The sequence below is a fragment of the Heterodontus francisci genome, chromosome 10 (genome assembly GCF_036365525.1).
Source record: "Heterodontus francisci isolate sHetFra1 chromosome 10, sHetFra1.hap1, whole genome shotgun sequence".
Classification (NCBI taxonomy): domain Eukaryota; kingdom Metazoa; phylum Chordata; class Chondrichthyes; order Heterodontiformes; family Heterodontidae; genus Heterodontus; species Heterodontus francisci.
In genome coordinates this window covers 15,716,052-15,733,235 of record NC_090380.1, presented here as the reverse complement: position 1 = coordinate 15,733,235, position 17,184 = coordinate 15,716,052, and the positions used below count along the sequence as shown (strand labels likewise).

The window sequence follows — 17,184 nt, the reverse complement described above, 5'->3', positions numbered from 1 at the left end:
CCAGGGGCGATGCCACATTGGATTTGGTACTGGGTAATGAACCCGGCCAGGTGTTAGATTTAGATGTAGGTGAACACTTTGGTGATAGTGATCACAATTTGGTTAGGTTTACCTTAGCGATGGGCAGGGACAGGTATATACCGCAGGGCAAAAATTATAGCTGGGGGAAAGGAAATTATGATGCGATTAGGCAAGATTTAGGATGCGTAGGATGGGGAAGGAAACTGCAGGGGATGGGAACAATCGAAATGTGGAGCTTATTCAAGGAGCAGCTACTGCGTGTCCTTGATAAGTATGTACCTGTGAGGCAGGGAGGAAGTTGTCGAGCGAGGGAGCCGTGGTTTACGAAAGAAGTTGAAGCACTTGTCAAGAGAAAGAAGAAGGCTTATGTTAGGATGAGACGTGAAGGCTCAGTTAGGGCGCTTGAGAGTTACAAGCTAGCCAGGAAGGATCTAAAGGGAGAGCTAAGAAGAGCAAGGAGAGGACATGAGAAGTCATTGGCGGATAGGATCAGGGAAAACCCTAAGGCTTTCTCTAGGTATATCAGGAATAAAAGAATGACTCGAGTTAGATTAGGGCCAATCAAGGATAGTAGTGGGAAGTTGTGTGTGGAATCAGAGGAGATAGGGGAAGTGTTAAATGAATATTTTGCGTCAGTATTTACAGTAGAGAAAGTAAATGTTGTTGAGGAGAATACTGAGATTCAGGCTACTAGGCCAGATGGGATTGAGGTTCACAAGGAGGAGGTGTTATCAATTTTGGAAAGTGTGAAAATAGATAAGTCCCCTGGGCCAGATGGGATTTACCCTAGGATTCTCTGGGAAGCTCGGGAGGAGATTGCAGAGCCTTTGTCCTTGATCTTTATGTCGTCATTGTCGACAGGAATAGTGCCGGAAGACTGGAGGATAGCAAATGTTGTCCCCTTGTTCAAGAAGGGGAGTAGAGACAGCCCTGGTAATTATAGACCTGTGAGCCTTACTTCGGTTGTGGGTAAAATGTTGGAAAAGGTTATAAGAGACAGGATTTATAATCATCTTGAAAAGAATAAGTTCATTAGCGATAGTCAGCACGGTTTTGTGAAGGGTAGGTCGTGCCTCACAAACCTTATTGAGTTTTTCGAGAAGGTGACCAAACAGGTGGATGAGGGTAAAGCAGTGGATGTGGTGTATATGGATTTCAGTAAGGCGTTTGATAAGGTTCCCCACGGTAGGCTATTGCAGAAAATACGGAAGTATGGGGTTGAAGGTGATTTAGAGCTTTGGATCAGAAATTGGCTAGCTGAAAGAAGACAGAGGGTGGTGGTTGATGGCAAATGTTCATCCTGGAGTTTAGTTACTAGTGGTGTACCGCAAGGATCTGTTTTGGGGCCACTGCTGTTTGTCATTTTTATAAATGACCTGGAAGAGGGTGTAGAAGGGTGGGTTAGTAAATTTGCAGGTGACACTAAGGTCGGTGGAGTTGTGGATAGTGCCGAAGGATGTTGTAGGGTACAGAGGGACATAGATAGGCTGCAGAGCTGGGCTGAGAGATGGCAAATGGAGTTTAATGCGGAAAAGCGTGAGGTGATTCACTTTGGAAGGAGTAACAGGAATGCAGAGCACTGGGCTAATGGGAAGATTCTTGGTAGTGTAGATGAACAGAGAGATCTTGGTGTCCAGGTACATAAATCCCTGAAGGTTGCTACCCAGGTTAATAGGGCTGTTAAGAAGGCATATGGTGTGTTAGCTTTTATTAGTAGGGGGATCGAGTTTCGGAGCCACGAGGTCATGCTGCAGCTGTACAAAATTCTGGTGAGACCGCACCTGGAGTATTGCGTGCAGTTCTGGTCACCGCATTATCGGAAGGATGTGGAAGCTATGGAAAGGGTGCAGAGGAGATTTACTAGGATGTTGCCTGGTATGGAGGGAAGGTCTTACGAGGAAAGGCTGAGGGACTTGAGGTTGTTTTCGTTGGAGAGAAGGAGGAGGAGAGGTGACTTAATAGAGACATATAAGATAATCAGAGGGTTAGATAGGGTGGATAGTGAGAGTCTTTTTCCTCGGATGGTGATGGCAAACACGAGGGGACATAGCTTCAAGTTGAGGGGTGATAGATATAGGACAGATGTGAGAGGTAGTTTCTTTACTCAGAGAGTAGTAGGGGCGTGGAATGCCCTGCCTGCAGCAGTAGTAGACTCGCCAACTTTAAGGGCATTTAAGTGGTCATTGGATAGACATATGGATGAAAATGGAATAGTGTAGGTCAGATGGTTTCACAGGTCGGCGCAACATCGAGGGCCGAAGGGCCTGTACTGCGCTGTAATGTTCTAATTCTAATACTATGAGGACCGCAGGCATAAGATGTCAACCCAAGCCCATGGGCTGCAGGTCTTCATTGAGCAGGGCACAGAGACATGTTACCACCCTCTCTACATGTGCAATCGCCTCTGACACTGGTGCTCTGACATCCACTGGCATGTCATGTGGGGCCTGTAGATGCACGGCAACGTGTAATGGCAAGCTCCCCTTGGAGGCTGCTGCTCATGACCAGGGGACTCTACGTGGAACCCACCTGCCTGTTGATTTTGCCTCTGGCGCATACGGATCCCCAGAAGCAGATCACACAATCTAGGATGAAACATACCCATTTCCATGTAATAAATAAAATTGTTTCCTTCCCTTAATCGAAGGCTCCTAACAGGGCAGGCCTTGTTGTCGAGGGGTACTTCAGGTGCTTTCATGGATCAACAATGTGGCATGGCATGGCATCGCCCATCTTTGCTCTTATTGAGTGTGGCGCAGCATGACCGCATGAAGATTCTACCAGCTGCATCGACTGCCCCCACCAGCCAGGTAACCTTACACACCTGCCAGTTCTGGCACCCTCCCCACACACAGGGTGACTAGCGTGCCATTGCTCCTTCACACACATAAATGTACAATGGCGCAGAGCAAACACCATTCACGGAGGGAGAATATGCAATACCTCCCTTCATGCCTACAGAGCTTTGCCTCCAGTAGTCCCACCCCCCACCTCCCTTCAAGTATGCAGAGCTTTGCCCCCTGTAATCCCCCACCTCCCTTCAAATAAGCAGAGTGTTGCCCCCTGTTATCACCCCCTCACCTCCCATGCAGAGTTGAGACCTCTGAAATTTTTTTTTTAATTTTTTTTATTCATTCATGGGATGTGGGTATCACTGGCCAGGCCAGCATTTATTACCCATCCCTAATTGCCCTTGAGAAGGTGGTGGTGAGCTGCCTTCTTGAACCGCTGCAGTCCATGTGAGGTAGGTACACCCACAGTGCTGTTAGGAAGGGAGTTCCAGGATTTTGACCCAGCGACAGTGAAGGAACGGCAAAATAGTTCCAAGTCAGGATGATGTGTGACTTGGACGGGAACTTGCAGGCGGTGATGTTCCCATGCATCTGCTGTTCTTGTCCTTCGAGGTGGTAGAGGTCATGGCTGGAAACACTGTGGAGCATTCGCGAGTCTGAGAGCATTGTGGATAGCACATATAGAGAGGTGGTCACACCGCAGCTGAAGGGACTAGAGGAAGGGAGGGAATGGGTGGCCACCAGGCAGTCCAAGAGAATCAGGCAGGTAGTTCAGGAGTCCCTTGGGGTCCCGTTTGCAAATCGGTATTTCATTTTGGAGGCTCATGAGGCTGGTTCCTCCAGGGCGTGCAGTCAGAGCCATGCTTCTGGCACCGCAAGCAGCCTGTCTGCACAGGAAGGGGGAAAGAGAGGACGAGCAATAGTAAGAGGGAATCCGATAGTCAGGGGAACAGATAGGTGCTACTGTGGCCGTCAACGTGACTCCAGGATGGTGTGTTGCCTCCTTGGTGCCAGGGTCCGGGATGTCACTGAATGGCTGCAGGACATCCTGAAGGGGGCGGGTGATAAGGCAGAGGTCATGGTACATGTTGGTACCAATGACATAGGTAGAAAGAGGTTTGAGGTCTTGCATCAAGATTTCAGGGAGTTAGGCAGTAGACTAAAAAGCAGGATCTCTCGGGTTGTAATTTCTGGATTACTCCCAGCGCCACGTGCTCGCGAGTATAGAAATAGGAGAATAGCACAGATGAATGCGTGGCTTAAGAGTTGGTGCAGGAGGGAGGGTTTTAGATTCCTGGACCACTGGGACCGTTTCTGGGGAAGGTGGGACCTGTACAAGCGGGATGGTCTACATCTGAACCAGAGGGGGACTAACATCCTTGCTGGCGGGTTTGCTAGTGCTGTTGGGAGGAGTTTAAACTATTTTGGCAGGGGGACGGGATGCAGACTCCTAGCAGAATAGGGACACAGCTAAACACAGGAAAGCGAACAAGTCAGAGGGAATACAGTGGAAGTAAGTTTCAAGGGAGTAAGACCAGGATGGAAGGCCTATACTTTAATGTCAGGAGTATTGCAGGTAAAATGGATGAGTTCAGGGCAATGATTGACACGTGGAATTGTGATATAGTATCCATCACGGAGACATGGTTGAGGGAGGGGCAGGATTGACAGCTCAATATCCCAGGATATAGAATCTTCAGGCGAGACAGAGGAGGGGGTAAAAGAGGAGGGGGCATTGCAATATTAGTTAAGGAGTCAGTTACTGCAGTAAGGAGAGATGATTTCTTGGAGGGGAAATCAAATAATGCTTTATGGGTAGAGTTTAGGAATAAAAAAGGGACAGCCACATTGCTAGGTGTTTGTTATGACCCCCAGATAGTCAGCGGGAAATCGAGGAAACCAATATGTGTGCAATTTGCAGAGGGGTGTAAAAATAATAGGGTAATTATATTAGGTGATTTCAACTTTCCCAACATTAATTGGGTTAGTCATCGTGTTAAGGGCTTAGATGGAGTGGAGTTCTTAAAATGTATACAGGAGAACTTTTTAGCTCAATATGTAGAGGAACCAACAAGGGAGGGTGCAGTGCTGGACCTAATTCTGGGGAATGAAGCCGGACAGGTGGTTGATGTGTTGGTGGGGGAGCATTTTGGTGATAACGACCACAACATGGTACAATTTAAGCTTGTTATGGAGAAAGAAATAGACAAGTTGCAAAAAAAGGATTTGAATTGGGGGAGAGCAAATTTTAGTAAAATAAGGCAGGATCTGGCCAAGGTAGACTGGAAAGAGTTACTTGTTGGGAAATCTACAGAAGAGCAGTGGGGGGCATTCAAAAAGGAAATGGGGAGGGTACAGGCCCTACATGTTTCCTCTAGGGTAATAGGTAGGAGCAACAAGCCCAGAGAACCATGGATGACCAGAAACATTCAGGGTACGATGAGAAGGAAAAGAGAGGCTTTTAGCAAATACAAGGACAGCAAATCAATGGAAACATTAGTGGAGTACAGAAAGTGTAGGATGGAGCTTAAGAAAGCAATTAGGAGAGCAAAGAGGGAATATGAGAAAGCTCTGGCTGGTAAATGTAGGGAAAATCCCAAGATATTCTATAAGTATATCAATGAGAAGAGGATAACCAGGGAAAGAGTAGGACCCATTAGGGACCAAGGGGGAAATTTGTGGGTGGAGCCAGAGGACATTGGTAGGGTGTTGAACAAATACTTCACATCTGTCTTCACCCAAGAGAATGAGGATGTAGATATGGAACTTAGAGAGAGAACTTAGAGGTTCTTGGGCAAATTGTCATAGGGAGTGACAAGATATTAGAGGTTTTGGAAGGCTTAAAAGTGGACACATCTCCAGGTCCAGACGATTTGTGTCCCAGGATGCTGTGGGAGGCGAGGGTGGAGATTGCAGGGGCTCTGACCCAAATTTTTAATTCCTCACTGGCCACGGGGGAGGTGCCAGAGGACTGGAGAACAGCTAATGTGGTCCCACTATTTAAGGAAGGTTGGAGAGATAAGCCAGGGAACTACAGACCAGTGAGTCTCATGTCAGTGGTAGGGAAACTATTGGAGAAAATTCTGAAGGAGAGAATCTATCACCACTTGGAGAGGCAAAATCTGATTAGGAATAGTCAGCATGGCTTTGTCAGAGGGAGGTCATGCCTAACAAATTTGAATGAATTTTTTGAGCATGTGACCAGGTGTGTAGATGAGGGTAGTGCAGTTGATGTAGTTTACATGGATTTCAGCAAAGCCTTTGACAAGGTCCCACATGGGAGACTTATCAAGAAAGCAAATGCACATGGGATACAAGGTAACTTGATAAGGTGGATTCAAAATTGGCTTAGCTGTAGGAGACAGAGAGTGATGACAGACGGCTGTTTTAGTGACTGGAAGCCAGGGTCCAGTGGCGTACCACAGGGATCTGTGCTGGGTCCCCTATTGTTTTTCATTTATATAAACGACATAGATGACCACGTGGGGGGTAGGATCAGTAAGTTCGCGGATGACACAAAGATTGGCCGAGTGGTTAACAGTGAGGTGGAGTGTCTTAGGTTACAGGAAGATATAGACAGGATGGTCAAATGGGCAGAAAAGTGGCAGATGGAATTTAACGCTGAAAAGTGTGAGGTGATACACTTTGGAAGGAGTAATGTGACACGGAAGTATTCAATGAATGGCCTGACACTGGGAAGTTCCGAGGAACAAAGGGACCTTGGCGTGTTTGTCCATAGATCTCTGAAGGCAGAAGGGCAGGTTAATAGGGTGGTGAAAAAGGCATATGGGACACATGCCTTTATCAATCGAGGCATAGATTACAAAAGCAGGGAGGTCATGTTGGAGTTGTACAGAACTTTGATATAGCCACAGCTGGAGTACTGTGTGCAATTCTGGTCGCCACATTATAGGAAGGATGTGAGTGCATTGGAGGGGGTGCAGAGGCGATTCACCAGGATGTTGCCTGGGATGGAACATTGAAGCTATGAAGAGAGGTTGGATAGGCTTGGGTTGTTTTCACTGGACCAGAGAAGACTGAGGGGTGACCTGATCGAGGTGTACAAGATTATGAGGGGCATGGACAGGGTGGATAGGGGGCAGCTGTTCCCCTTAGTTGAAGGGTCAGTTACGAGGGGTCACAAGTTTAAGGTGAGGGGCAGGAGGTTTAAGGGGGATTTGAGGAAGAACTTTTTTAACCAGAGGGTGGTGACGGTCTGGAATGCCCTGCCTGGGAGGGTGGTAGAGGCAGGTTGCCTCACATCCTTTAAAAAGTACCTGGATAAGCACTTTGCACGTCATAACATTCAAGGCTATGGGCCAAGTGCTGGCAAATGTGATTAGGTAGACAGGTCAGGTGTTTTAATGCATCGGTGCAGACTGGATGGGCCAAAGGGCCTCTTCTGCACTGTATTATTCTGTGATTATGTTTGGAAGGTGTTGTCTAAGGAGCATTGGTGCGTTGCTGCAGTGCATCTTGTAGATGGTACACACTGCTGCCACTGTGCGTCGGTGGTGGAGGGAGTGAATGTTTGTGAATGGTGTGCTAATCAAGTGGGCTGCTTTGTCCTGAATGGTGTCGAGCTTCTTGAGTGTTGTTGGAGCTGCACCCATCCAGGCAAGTGGAGAGTATTCCATCACACTCCTGACTTGTGCCTTGTAGATGGTGGACAGGTTTTGGGGAGTCAGGAGGTGAGTTACTCGCCTCAGGATTCCTAGTCTCTGACCTGCTCTTGTAGCCACGGTATTTATATGGCTACTCCAGTTCAGTTTCTGGTCAATGGTAGCCCCTAGGATGTTGATAGTGGGGGATTCAGCGATGGTAATGCCATTGAATGTCAAGGGGAGATGGTTAGATTCTCTATTGTTGGAGATGGTCATTGCCTGGCACTTGTGTGGTGCGAATGTTACTTGCCACTTAGCAGCCCAAGCCTGGATATTGTCCAGGTCTTGCTGCATTTCTACACGGACTGCTTCAGTATTTGAGGAGTCGTGAATGGTGCTGAACATTGTGAGGTCATCAGTGAACATCCCCACTTCTGACCTTATGATTGAAGGAAGGTCATTGATGAAGCAGCTGAAGATGGTTGGGCCTAGGACACTACCCTGAGGAACTCCTGCAGTGATGTTCTGGAGCTCAGATGATTGATCTCCAACAACCACAGCCATCTTCCTTTGCGCTAGGTATGACTCTAACCAGCAGAGAGTTTTCCCCCGATTCCCATTGACTCCAGTTTTCCTAGGGCTCCTTGATGCCATACTCGGTCAAATGCTGCCTTGATCTCAAGGGCAGTCACTCTCACCTCACCTCACAATTCCATGTACGTAAATGAGATTCCTCTGTACTAACCTTCAGGCTATGATGTACTGACAGTTTCCAAGATACAAAGGAACAGGAGACATCTTGGCTACTTATCTATTAGACATCCATTGATACAGCCAAACTGCAATGTTCACATCTATTCTGGCTTAACGAGGTCTCAGGATGTGATCAACTTAAAATGGGTGATTTGACTCAAAGTTGAGAAAGATTTGATTAGGAAGTATAACAAAGCAGGTTCTAACATCTGGCCGATCAGAGAGGGCGGGTGGGACCATGCGCTGGATCTGTCAATGAAGGCTCTCGATTTAAAGGGAGTGCAGCAGAGGTCTAAATGGCAGCAGGAAATCTTGTTGGGGGAGGAATCAGAAAGCTGCAGAATGAGAAGACTGCCTCCCACCCCACCGCCACCCTGGTTCTTGGACTCGGCCCTGGAAGTCATGATGGAGACAGAGAGGGCCAGGAGAGAAGTCCTCTTTCCTGAGAATGGGAGAAGGCCAGCCAGCCTTATGAAGACAGCGTAACTAGAAATAGCAGAGGCTGTAAAAGGCACGAGTGTGGTGCCAAGGACCTGGATACTGTGCCGTAAAAGGTTTAATGACATCATTAGGTCTGGCGACGTGAGCGTCATACCACTATCGGCTGGCAGCCATGACTCTCTCACCTTCCCAGCATTCTCCTGCACAGCATTTCTATGATTGACACACCTTGCAGTTACACACATTCCTTTCTTTCCAGCGTCCTCCTCAAATCTCCATTCAAGAGACAATACTCACACTCACCATCCTTCTCTTGCTCTCTCACACCTATCACTCAGTCACCCTCCTCAAATTTCATCCTCAACACACATTCCACTTCTCACGGACATAACTCTCTGCCTTCTCTCATTGCAGGAGAAGACAGCCCACCATACCAGGGAGAGGCAAAGAACCAGGGGTGGGCCTGCAGCCATAGGTTTGTGATGGAACTCTCAGATGGCTGCATACACACGTTAAATGAAGCATGCGTGGATGAGTCCACCGTGGGCTTCCCTGGCAGCCAGTCCTGGTAGGTGCCATTTTCTTTCTCTTTAATTGATTCTACTCTTTAATTAACATCTAAGGATGGACTTTTTCTTTTTTATGACTAGATTATACTGACTATTTGAAAACAATTTCAGCTTATCTAAACAGCAGTCATCGACCGACTGATGGACCTCCACCCCGGGTCAACCAATCAAGCTTCACCCCGGGTCGACTGGAGCTCCGCCACCAATAGAGCTACACCCCTGGGGCTGCAAGCCGACCGATGGAGCGCTGACCAACTGAGCTCCGCCTCTGGGGCTGTGGGGCGACTGAGCTCCGCCTGGAGCTGCACCATTGTTTAAATGAACAAAGTGTAGCAGCTGTCGAGAAGGACAAGCTCGCCAATTGTGAATTCTGTAGAACTGACTCCCATAACAGTATTTGGTGCCGGATGCATCAATCACCCTCTGTACCAACGCTAGTTCAAACTCATTCAGCGAAAGTGCAACATGTCTAAACCTATATAAAAGGAACAGGCTGAAGAATCATTCACACCATGATTCACCCATGCTGCCATCTGCAAAATACCACCTTCATCACCATCATCATTGTTAACCTTGCTTATTCCTGGTGGTTATATCAAGAAAGTGGAAAGGCTAGCAAATGTGTAAAGTCACCAATTTAACAACTTGTATTTATATAGCATATTTAACATAGTAAAACATCCAAGGCAATATTAGGACAGATGATCAAAAGCTTGGTCAAAGAGGTAGGTTGTAAGAAGCATCTGAGAGGAGGAGAGAGGTAGAGAGTTGGAAAGGTTTAGGGAGGGAATTTCAGAGCTTAGGACCAAGATAGTTGAAGGCATTGCCACCAATGGTGGATCAATTAAAATCATGGCTGCTGAAGAGGCCAGAATTGGAGTGCAGAGATCTCAAGGGGTTTAGGGCTGGAGGAGGTTACACAGGTGGGGAGGGACAAGGCCAAGGTAGGATTTGAAAACAAGGATGAGAATTTTAAAATTGCAATGAAAAGAAGAGACTGAAATAGAAATTTACAGCCTCCTGGAATGAAACATGACAGGAAATCTTAAAAGACAGACATAGTGGTAATAGGTTTTCACCTTCTTCTGTTGCAGCTGTTGTTTCATCCCCTTGCACATCATTTTCATTCTTCTGGTCACCATCAGGATCATCAGAAGCATGATTCCCAGTGGTTGTCTCCTGTGTTTTTTCCTCTTGTTATAGTGAAAACAAAAAAGAGGAAATCTTTAATGTACTATAACATGCAACAAAAGGCATCACACACTGACTCAACAGCCACACTTACACACACGATTTTTACTCAGTTCCAGTCTGTGTCCAGTCATCAGAAAAGCTCCCTTATTACACTTCAATGTTCATTGACACTCCTTGTGTTGTTTTGCTGAGGATTTTCCCTGTAGTGTGACAGCCTCTGACCTGGATTACTTTAAGGGCATGGCATCATCACATACTGCAGAGCAGACGGGTTTTCTTTACTGCTATTTGGAATCTTGATTGAGTGAGCTAAGTGTGAACTCTTTACTTCTGAAAGATGCGATTTTCTAAAATATTTTAACTTTGTCCCTGTTAAGTTATATTGGTTCACTCCTCCCTGCACTAAACCTGCTCTTGCTACCACCATCTCAGCTGCCAAGTCTCCAAGGGTGTAGATTTTGGCAAGATTCCCAGGTCCAAACCTCAGATTTGGACATTAAAATTGCAGCATTTCCTCCCACTCTGGTCTCCCAAATTAATCTTTTGCTCCCGTCGGGACCTCATCTATGCATATTTCACTCACTCAGACACTATGCTTACCCTTCTTCCCCACTAGAAAAGTGCATCCCGGTTGGTACTGTAGAGGTGCACTCTCTCCCCGTGGCGACAATTGCCCATTAATGAATTATATTTTTATATATAAAAAGACTTGTCTGTATGGAACACATTCACATGACAGTGGTATTTAAAAATTCCCTCTAATTCTCACAGCACAGGATGAGGCCATTCAGACCACTGTGCCTGTGCTGGCTCTTTGAAAGAGCTATCTAATTAGTTCCATTCCCCGCTCTTTTCCCATAGCCCTGTAACCTTTTTCCTTTTCAAGCATATATCCAATTTCTTTTTGAAACCTCCATTAAATCTCCTCTTAACATCTCTGCTCCAAGGGTAAAAAGCCCAACTTCTTTCGTCTCTCCAGATAACTAAAGTGCCCCATCCCTCATACCATTCTGGTACACAAGAATATGAGAAATAGGAGCATAGTGGGCCATTCGACCCCTTGAGCCTGCTCCGCCACTTAATGAGATCATGGCTGATCTGATTGTGGCCTTAACTCTACTTTCCTGCCTGACCACAACACCCTCATAACCCTTAACTCCTTTGTAAATCAAAAATCTGTCTAACTCAGTTTTGAATATATTCAATAACCCAGCCTCCACTGCTCTCAGGTGAAAAGAATTACAAAGATTAACCACCCTCTAAGAGAAGAAATTCCTCCTCATCTCCGTCTTAAATGGGAGACCCCTTATTTTGAAACTGTGCCCCCGAGTTCACGATTCCCCCACAAGGGGAAACATCCTCTCAGCATCTACCCTGTCAAGACCCTTCAGAATCTTGTGTTTCAATAAGATCACCTCTCATTCTTCTAAGCTCCAATGTGTATAGTGCCAACCTGCTCAACCTTTCCTCATGAGACAAAACCCTCATCATAGGAATCAGCCTAGTGAACCTTCTCTGAACTGCTTCCAATGCAAGCGTGTCCCTCCTTAAGTAAGGAGAGCAAAACTGTACACAGTACAGGTGTGGTCTTACCAATGCCCTGTACAGTTGGAGCAAGACTCCCCTACTTTTATACTCCATCCCCTTGCAATAAAGGTCAACATTCCATTTGCCTTCCTAATTACTTGCTGTCCCTGCATGCTGACTTTTTGTGATTCATGTACAAGGACAGCCAGATCCCTCTGTACCGCAGCATTCTGCAGTCTCCCTCTGCTATTCTATTCTTCCTGCCAAAGTGGACAATCTCACATTTTCCCACATTATACGCCATCTGACAATTTTTTGCCCTCTCACTTAACCTGTTTATATATCTTTGCAAACACTTTGTGTCTTCCTCACAACTTACTTTCCTATCTTTCATTGTATCATTTGCAAATTTAGCGACAATACACTCATTCCCTTCATCCAAGTCATTAATATAGATCATAAATAGTTGAGGCTCCAGCATTGATTTCTTTGGCACTCCACTAGTTACAGGTTGCCAAACTGAAAATGCCCCATTTATCCTGACTCTCTGTTTCCTGTTACCTAGCTAATCCTTTATCCATTCTAATGTATTATTCCCAACACCAAGAGGTCTTATCTTGTGTAGTAACCTTTTATGTAGCATCTCATCAAATTCCTTTTAGAAATCCAAATACACAACATTACAGGTTCCCCTTTATCCACCCTGCTTATTACATCACTATTTGCTTTTCACCAAACCATATTGATTCTACCTGGTTGCATTATGATATTCTAAATGACTTGCAACTACTTCCTCAATAATGAATCCGAACGTTTTCCCGATGTTAGGCTAACTGGCCTACAATCTTCCGCTTTCTGTCATCTCCCTGCGCCGCCGCCCCACCCCACCCCATTAGAGCATTGCTCTATCCATCAATATTGGCGACCACGCTCTGGAAGTGGTTCAAGAGTTCACCTACCTAGGCTCAACTATCACCAGTAACCTGTCTCTCGATGCAGAAATCAACAACACTGCTATGTCCAGACTGGCCAAGAGAGTGTGGGAAAATGGCACACTGACACGGAACACAAAGGTCCAAGTGTATCAAGCCCGTGTCCTCAGTACCTTGCTCTACGGCAGCGAGGCCTGGACAATGTATGTCAGCCAAGAGCGACGTCTCAATTCATTCCATCTTTGCTGCCTCCGGAGAATCCTTGGCATCAGGTGGCAGGACCGTATCTCCAACACAGAAGTCCTCGAAGCGGCCAACATCCCCAGCTTATACACCCTACTGAGTCAGCGGCGCTTAAGATGGCTTGGCCATGTGAGCCGCATGGAAGATGGCAGGATCCCCAAGGACACATTGTACAGCGAGCTCGCCACTAGTATCAGACCCACCGGCCGTCCATGTCTCTGCTTTAAAGACGTCTGCAAACGCGACATGAGGTCCTGTGACATTGATCACATCGTGGGAGTCAGTTGCTAGCAATCGCCAGAGCTGGCGGGCAGCCATAAAGGCGGGGCTAAACTGTGGCAAGTCAAAGAGACTTAGCAGTTGGCAGGAAAAAAGACAGAAGCGCAAGGGGAGAGCCAACTGTGTAACAGCCCTGCCAACCAATATTTTCTGCAGCACCTGTGGAAGAGCCTGTCACTATAGAATTGGCCTTTATAGCCACTCCAGGCGCTGCTCCAGAAACCACTGACCACCTCCAGGCGCTTACCCATTGTCTCCCGAGACAAGGAGGCCAAAGAAGAAGAAGAAGACCCAACCTGAACCCAATGGGACCCGAATACATGTGTCGGGTTCGGGTCGCTCTTCCAGGTCCGGCATTCGGGCTCAGGTCAGACACACTCTATCACCACCTCTGCTGCGTGGCTCCAATGTTAATGTACTTTTTGGACTTGAAAGGTGGTTTTGTTACAGCTCTTTTAAGCTTGTGCAGATAAGCAACAAAGTGAAAATGGAAGCTAGGTGAACTGATGGTCGGGTCAGGTCGGGCGCGGGAAAAAATGAAAGGACTTGGCCAGATTGGGCTCGGGTCGGATGTGGTTCTGTCAGGCTTGGGTCGGGTTTCATTTGCAGACCCGAGCTGGCCTTTACCCCCGCACCCCCATCCTTTCTACAATCTTCACTGTATGTTCTCCAAGGCCTTGGCTTCATTCCTAAAGTGTGGTGCTCAAAATTGGGAAGAACATTCCAGCTGAGGTCTTATTGAGTAAGATTTAGTAACATAAGAAATAGCAGCTGGAGTAGACCACACAGCCCTTCAAGCCTGCTCCATCATTCAGCCTCACAGCCCCAGGGACCCGGGTTCAATTCTGGGTACTGCCTGTGCGGTGTTTGCAAGTTCTCCCTGTGACCGCGTGGGTTTTCACCGGGTGCTCCAGTTTCCTCCCACAGCCAAAGACTTGCAGGTGATAGGTAAATTAGGCATTGTAAATTGCCCCTAGTGTAGGTAGGGAATATGGGATTACTATTGGGTTAGTATAAATGGGTGGTTGTTGGTCGGCACAGACTCGGTGGTATCTCTAAAATAAAAAATAAAACAAAATCATGGCTGAACGTCTAAATCAACCCGTCCTGTCCCCCTATCCCTTGATTTCCTCAGTACCCGAAAAGATATCAATTTCAATCTTGAATGTATTCAACGATTGAGCATCCACAGCTGTGTAGGGAAGAGAATAACAAAGATTCACAACACCCTGAGCGAATAAATTCATTCTCATCCCAGTTTTAAATGGCTGCCCCTTCTCCTGGGGATGATCCCACGTTCTAAACTCTTCAGCCAGGGGAAGCGCACACTCTCTCAATCACAAACACACCCTTTTTCCCACACTATAACTCTCACCCTCTTCTCCCGGCTCCATGTTTAACCGGTTGCCCGGGCAACGCTGGAAGCGGCTACATCCGGGGATTCCGCTCCTCCCTGGCTTGGCGACGATTGTGACTCCAGTTCCTGTTCCGGGTGCAGGGGAAGTTGTGAGCAGAGCGAGGCGGGGGCAGGGAAAGGTGGGAAATTGTCTGCCTGAGTGTCAGCTGGGGCCTTTCGCCATTGCAATCATCCCCTCTCTTACTTACAAAGAGAGGGTCACTGGGAGTGGGGAGGGTCGCAGAGGGAAGGGTCAGGAGTGGAAGGTCCCGGGAGACAGGGTGGAGTATCGCTCGGTGGTGGGGGTGAGTGGATCGCAGAGGAGTGGGGAGGGTCGTGGGGCGCCACTGGGGGAGTGGTGGGGGAAGGTTATGTGGGGGGAAGGGGTAAAACTGGTAAGAGGTTTACATGCTGGGGGAGAGAGGGGTCACATGAAGCACGACAGCGGGATACACGTTCAGATGGAGGAGTGAGGGTCACATTGGGACCTTTACATTGGAAACAGGGGGAGGCCATTTTGCCCCTCGAGCCTGTTCAGTATTCAATGATTGCATGGCTGATCTGCAACTGGATTCCATATCCCCACCTTTGCCTCATATCCCTTTATGCCTTTTGTTAACCAAACCCAGATTTAACATTAATAATTGATGTCGCATTAATTGCCATTAGGGGAAATGATTTTAAAACTTCTACCACCCTTTGTAGAAGTGTTTCTTAATTTCACTCATGGAAGATCTGCCTCTAATTTCTAGACTATGTTCCCTAGTCTAGACTCCTTAACCAGTGGAAATAATTTTTCTCCATCGAGCTTATCTGTCCCCCTTAATAACTCAATAACCTCAATCAAATCACCCCTTTTGTAAGCTTCTAAATTCCATGGAATTGTGTTATCTCTTTCCTGGTAATTTGACCCTTGGACTCCTGGTATGATGCTAATAAATTTATGCTGCACTCTCCAAGGTATCCTTCCTGAGGTGTACCAAGAACTGCTCACAATACTCCAGGTGTGGTCTGATCAGAGTTTTGTATAACTGAAGCATAACTTCTACCCCTTGTTTTCTAGACCTCTGGGTAGAAAGGTCAGCATTCTATTAGCCTTTTTGATTATTTTCTGTACCTGATAAACTTTTAATGATCTATGGACCTGTGCCAACAAGGCTCCTTGGACCTTCGCTACTTCTTGCTTTTTGCCATCTAGAAAGTACTCTTCTATCCTTTTAAGGTCCAATTTGGATGATCACACATTTGCCACAGTTCTGTTAATTCACTTACTCTATTAATATCACTTAGAAATTTTATGTTACTATCTACATTTCTTACAATGCCTCCTGTCTTTGGCCAGAATTTTGCCTGTACTGGCAGTCCGGGGGGCGGAAGCAGGTGCCGAAGTCGATCCCGCTCCACTCTCAGCTGCCGCCCAGATCGAGCACTAACAGTCCAATTAGCATCTTGGCGGCAGATTAGTGGTTGCAAAGGGCATGCGCGGTCAGGGCTAGATCCATAAAAAGGTGCTGAAAGCCATTTAAAAGGGCTTTCCGTGGCTCTGAAAGGGCTGCTTCTATCACAGAGGATGGTGGGAGGAGCTAGAGGGGGAAAGGAGTGTCATTGCAATTAAAGGGGTGGCGCAGTGGTTAGCACTGCAGCCTCACCTCCAGGGACCCGGGTTCAATTCTGGGTACTGCCTCTACGGAGTTTGCAAGTTCTCACTGTGACCGTGTGGGTTTTCAACGGGTGCTCCGGTTTCCTCCCACAGCCAAAGACTTGCAGGTTGATAGGTAAATTGGCCATTGTAAATTGCCCCTAGTGTAGGTAGGTGAGAGGGAATATGGGATTACTACAGGGTTAGTATAAATGGACCTTGTCAGCAGACGTGGTCTCTTCAGACTACTAGAAAAGATCGGATGTCCACCAAAGCTACTAAGTATCATCACCTCATTCCATGACAATATGAAAGGCACAATTCAACATGGTGGCTCCTCATCAGAGCCCTTTCCTATCCTGAGTGGTGTGAAACAGGGCTGTGTTCTCGCACCCACACTTTTTGGGATTTTCTTCTCCCTGCTGCTTTCACATGCGTTCAAATCCTCTGAAGAAGGAATTTTCCTCCACACAAGATCAGGGGGCAGGTTGTTCAACCTTGCCCGTCTAAGAGCGAAGTCCAAAGTACGGAAAGTCCTCATCAGAGAACTCCTCTTTGCTGACGATGCTGCTTTAACATCTCACACTGAAGAGTGCCTGCAGAGTCTCATCGACAGGTTTGCGTCTGCCTGCAATGAATTTGGCCTAACCATCAGCCTCAAGAAAACGAACGTCATGGGGCAGGACGTCAGAAATGCTCCATCCATCAATATTGGCGACCACGCTCTGGAAGTGGTTCAAGAGTTCATCTACCTAGGCTCAACTATCACCAGTAACCTGTCTCTAGATGCAGAA

General features: G+C 47.0%; 1 protein-coding gene across 2 annotated transcripts in view; it reads right to left on the bottom strand.

Moving 5' to 3' along the window:
- Nucleotides 1-14,809, bottom strand: part of LOC137374307 (cilia- and flagella-associated protein 44) — a 283,090-nt gene extending 268,281 nt beyond the window's left edge. For both annotated transcript variants that reach the window (XM_068040145.1, XM_068040146.1), the window contains exons 1-2: nucleotides 14,731-14,809; nucleotides 10,260-10,373 (exon numbers count right to left, since the gene is read on the bottom strand). In XM_068040145.1, coding sequence (XP_067896246.1) covers nucleotides 10,260-10,373; nucleotides 14,731-14,749 — 133 coding nt within the window. In that variant the 5' untranslated portion in view covers nucleotides 14,750-14,809. The remainder of the gene's footprint in view (nucleotides 1-10,259; nucleotides 10,374-14,730) is intronic.
- Nucleotides 14,810-17,184: the final 2,375 nt, after the last annotated feature.